At 39.8% G+C, this 4825-nt stretch overlaps 1 protein-coding gene across 1 annotated transcript; it reads left to right on the top strand.

Annotated features, from left to right (window-relative positions):
• Positions 1-329: 329 nt before the first annotated feature.
• Positions 330-3831, top strand: LOC137746276 (phosphatidylinositol 4-phosphate 5-kinase 5-like). Its single transcript, XM_068486350.1, has 8 exons — positions 330-1531; positions 1679-1846; positions 2060-2225; positions 2322-2441; positions 2528-2721; positions 3005-3135; positions 3240-3312; positions 3489-3831. The coding sequence occupies exons 1-8, from the start codon at positions 330-332 to the stop codon at positions 3778-3780; spliced, it is 2346 nt and encodes a 781-aa protein (XP_068342451.1). The 3' UTR covers positions 3781-3831.
• Positions 3832-4825: the final 994 nt, after the last annotated feature.

Below are 4825 nucleotides of genomic sequence, written 5' to 3'. Positions count from 1 at the left end.
GTTAATTTCAGAGAAATAACTTCATTCACATGTCAGAATTTCGACAGACACACTTCTTCATCTGGTTCAATCGCTCTTTTCACTTTTCTCACAAAAACAAAGAATATTATACCAAAATATTATTTTTCTTCGAATGGATTATTCATAATTTTTTATTTATTTTTTATCATCATTACATGAAGCTGCATTGTTATTTTGATTAATTCTTTCATGATTTCTGTTGTGCAAAAGTTACTTGATCGCCGTTCTTGTTTACTTTGCAAAATTTCATTTTGAAAGAGTGTGTATATATTCATGGAGACGTGAAATTATAAAGAGTTGGTGCAGAAATGAGCAAAGAAAGCGGTAGCAGTGTGTACAAGGCATGGGAGGCCACGGTGCGCAAAACACAGGCTGCAAGGAAGCGTGCTAACAGCATTTTTGGAATTTCAGTGGATCATCCAGACGATGATGATCATGACCATAGTAGCGATGAAAGTGATTGTGGCCCTGAAGATATGATATATAATGCAGATAGGATCCTTCCCAATGGAGACTACTACACCGGTCATTGGTGTGAAAATTTCCCTCATGGCCAAGGCAAGTACTTGTGGACGGATGGGTGTATGTACGTTGGAGAGTGGTTTAAAGGAAAAACCATGGGGAAAGGTAGGTTCAGCTGGCCTTCGGGAGCTACGTATGAGGGCGAATTTAAAAGTGGATACATGGATGGGAATGGTACATACACAGGGACTAATGGTGACACTTACAAGGGAGAATGGGTTATGAATTTGAAACATGGACATGGTACTAAGAATTATTCGAATGGGGATTGGTACGAGGGGGAATGGCGACGCGGGTTGCAGGAAGGTCAAGGGAGGTATCAATGGAAGGATGGGAATCATTACATAGGGGAATGGAAAAATGGAGTGATTTTTGGGAAAGGGACATTTGTTTGGAGTAATGGGAATAGGTATGATGGAAATTGGGAAGATTGTGTACCTAAGGGGAATGGGACTTTCCGATGGCCTGATGGGAGTCTTTACGTAGGGAATTGGAGTAAGGATCTTAGTGAGCAAAACGGGACTTATTATCCATCCCAATCATCGACAGACGCCCATCTTGAATGGAATCCTCAAGATGTGTACAATGTTGATTTGAAGAATTGTATAATTTGTCCAGGGGAGAAGGTTTCAATTTTGCCATCACAGAAGAAGCTTGCGGTATGGAGATCAGCAAAGGGTGAGAGTGTCAAGCCAAGAAGAATGTCGGTGGATGGAAGGGTAAGTGTCGGGCTGGATAAACCATTTGATAGGATGCAAATGTGGGATGGCAGTGCCCATGGCGGTGAATCACCTTGTAATGCCAGTGATCATAGGGCTTCTACTGTTGGGGGAGAACTGGATGAAGATATGATGGGTTTGCATGTTGAAGATGGGAATCAAAGGGGACTCCCAATGAAGGTACATAAGACTGCAAGGAGACAGGGGGAAACAATCAGCAGGGGCCACAAAAATTATGAACTCATGCTCAATTTGCAGCTAGGAATCAGGTTTTAATTCATTATTAATTAACTTTGTACGATTTTGTATGCACCTTCTTGTTTCGATCTTATCTTTTTGGTTCAACTGCTAATATATCATACACACTGAAGTGTTATGCCAGTCATTTGATGTATGTGGATTGATTTCATGCACAGGCATTCTGTTGGAAGACCAGGTCCATCTGGATCCCTTGATCTGAAGCCTTCGGCTTTTGACCCCAGGGAAAAATATTGGACAAGATTTCCTTCAGAAGGCTCCAAGTACACTCCGCCGCACCAGTCCTGTGAATTTAAATGGAAGGATTACTGTCCATTAGTCTTCAGGTCTGACCTTGTACATAAGAAATATACATGTATGTTGCTGTTGCTTTATCTCCACAAAGAAGGAAAAATGTTACTTGATCTCACTAGATGTACACCAACTCCTAAGGCTCAAACAATTAGTTGTTAGGGAGTTGTTAGTAACTCCATTGCAGTCTTTGTTCCTAAGAAGAATGTCGAACAATTATTACCGTTACATATACTTTTTCTGTTCAGGACTCTTAGGAAGTTGTTTAAGGTCGATCCAGCCGACTACATGTTATCCATCTGCGGGAACGATGCACTTCGGGAACTCTCCTCTCCTGGTAAAAGTGGCAGCTTCTTTTACTTGACCAATGACGACCGCTACATGATTAAAACAATGAAGAAGGCAGAAGTAAAAGTAAGTTTTATTAGTACTTCCCTCATATATTTTTCTTTCAAATCAACACTCGTCTTAAGTGAGTACTTGGTTAATTTCTTTTTCACGACGAATTAGGTACTTATAAGAATGCTTTCAGCCTACTATAACCATGTTCGAGCATACGAAAGCACTCTGGTCACTAAATTTTATGGTCTACATTGTGTAAAGCTCATGGGTCAACCTATTCAAAAGAAGGTACTTTCCAAGTATTGATAGACCTATATAGAACTATTTTGTAATGTTAGTTTTGAATTACCATTCACGATTTTCTTATGATCCAGGTGCGGTTCATCATCATGGGGAACCTTTTCTGTTCCGAATATACCATTCACAGACGTTTCGACCTGAAGGGATCTTCCCTCGGTCGAACAACAGATAAGCCCGAGACAGAGATTGATGAAATGACCATTCTTAAAGATCTTGATCTTAACTTTATATTTCGACTCCAGAAGACATGGTTTCAAGATTTTTGCAGGTGAACTGTCTTCTTAGTTTTCATTGTTTTGCCACCATACTGGAGCAACTTGTTGGAAAATATAGTCCCACGTCAGAAATATAACAAATATATGTGGTGGGACCGTGGGAGGTTCACTACTACTATGAGTAAGGCCTTGGGGGCAAAATTTCACACTTAGTAGTAGGTGGTTAAGTTGGTGAAATTACCGGTGATGTTGGTGGTGGCAATGCTGGGCTGAAATGTTTGTCATGACAACTATTAAATGTACGTACTTAAATGAACGTGTTTCGTGTTTTTGCAGGCAAATCGACAGGGATTGTGAGTTTCTTGAACAGGAGAGAATAATGGATTATAGTCTGTTGGTTGGACTGCATTTCAGAAATACATCAGCTGCTGGGGATCTCATTCCTTCTGGAGCACAAACTCCTACTGGTTATTAATTACTTTTTTGTATAAACAAAGTTTTATATTTTTCTTCAGTTTGCATTAACAACTTGCTCACCGTGCAAGAGGCTGCTATGTTTTCTTTCCCTCAGGTGACCAAGACAGCGAGGGAGCACCGCGTCTTTCTCGAGCAGACATGGATCAGCTTCTTTTAGATCCATCCAGGTCAAATCTCTCTCTACATAAACCATTCATGTTTGGTGCTTGAAACAAGTAATACCGATATCAGTATTTACAGAAAAAGCACAAGAGACATTATGAAAACATAAAACCGACTTGATCTGCTTAAAACCGAAAACCAGTAGGAAAATTTTAAATGACGATTTGGCTTTGAGATGCAGGTGGGCTAGTATTAAATTGGGGTTGAACATGCCAGCAAGAGCCGAAAAGACTGAGAGAAAAAGTGACGAATTTCAGCTTGTGGGAGATCCAACAGGAGAGTATTATGATGTTATAATGTTCTTTGGAATCATAGACATTCTTCAAGACTACGATATAAGCAAGAAGCTTGAGCATGCATACAAGTCGATCCAGTATGATCCAACTTCTATATCCGCTGTTGATCCGAGGCAATATTCGAGGCGCTTTCGTGATTTCATTTACAAAGTTTTTGCAGAAGAAACGGCCACTTGAAACTTGAAAATAAGTAATTCTCTCCTCATTTCTTGACTAGCAAGAAAACTATTGAAATTTCGGGAATTTTCGTGTTTACAGAAATTAAGTTCATACGACATTTCATCAACACGACGAGAGTACGTACATATTTTCACTAATTTACAGAAAGTGGCAGAAGCAGCCCCTGTAAAACTGTATCAGAATCCAAAGTGTTCTGGTAATCTAATTCTCTCTCTTTCTCTGGGGTTGAGAGAGAGAGAGAGAGAGAGAGAGAGAGGTGTATGTATGGGACTTGTAGCATTTGTATTTGTATTCAATTGTATACAGGAAAAGTGAAGTTTTGGATTATCAATCATGTTTGTTATTTCTATAAAAACCCCAATTTACAACATCCGACTGAATTCTTCAATTTCTCACAGTTCTTTTCTCTTTTCTCTTTATTTATTTTATTTTTACAATAAGACCTAACCCAATCATATATTTCTGAATAAGACTATTATAAGATTGCTGACCTACTATATTCGTAATCACTTTGATAAGGCTTACCTTATTATCCAAGTAGCCACTTGGTATTCGTTGCCTATATAAATTCATAAAGTCTCTCTCTGAACACAAAATTCTAACAAATGTCTAAATTATTATAAAAGCAGTGTGAATGTGTCACATCCCGACCTGGGCCCCCACCACATCTCGGGCTCGACTCCACCATAACACGATATTGTCCGCTTTGGGCCCCTACCACACCCTCACGGTTTTGTTTCTGGGAACTCACATGAGAACTTCCCAGTGGGTCACCTATCATGAGATTGCTCTCGCACGCTACTCGCATAACTTCCAAGTTCCGATGGAATCCAAAACCAGTGAGCTCCCAAAAGGCCTCTTGCTAGGTAGGGATAAGAATATACATATAAGGATCACATGATCCACTCCCCTGGGCGATATGGGATGTTATAGAATGCCCACTGAAGAAGCAGTATAATTGAAGACTTCGAAAGATGATTAGAGTTTACTATTCACTTGTTGACTTTGGTTCCCGTTGATAGGATTTTTACCACACGCACAA

This window comes from Pyrus communis, chromosome 9 (assembly GCF_963583255.1).
Source record: "Pyrus communis chromosome 9, drPyrComm1.1, whole genome shotgun sequence".
Classification (NCBI taxonomy): Eukaryota; Viridiplantae; Streptophyta; class Magnoliopsida; order Rosales; family Rosaceae; genus Pyrus; species Pyrus communis.
This window is presented reverse-complemented; position numbering and strand designations above follow the sequence as displayed.

Excerpts from the sequence above, each read along its gene's own strand:
- LOC137746276 (XM_068486350.1), top strand. The coding sequence starts at position 330 with ATGAGCAAAGAAAGCGGTAGCAGTGTGTACAAGGCATGGGAGGCCACG. Across the intron at positions 1,532-1,678 it reads AATTTGCAGCTAGGAATCAG|GCATTCTGTTGGAAGACCAG; the intron begins GTTTTAATTCAT and ends TTTCATGCACAG. Across the intron at positions 3,313-3,488 it reads CTTCTTTTAGATCCATCCAG|GTGGGCTAGTATTAAATTGG; the intron begins GTCAAATCTCTC and ends TTTGAGATGCAG.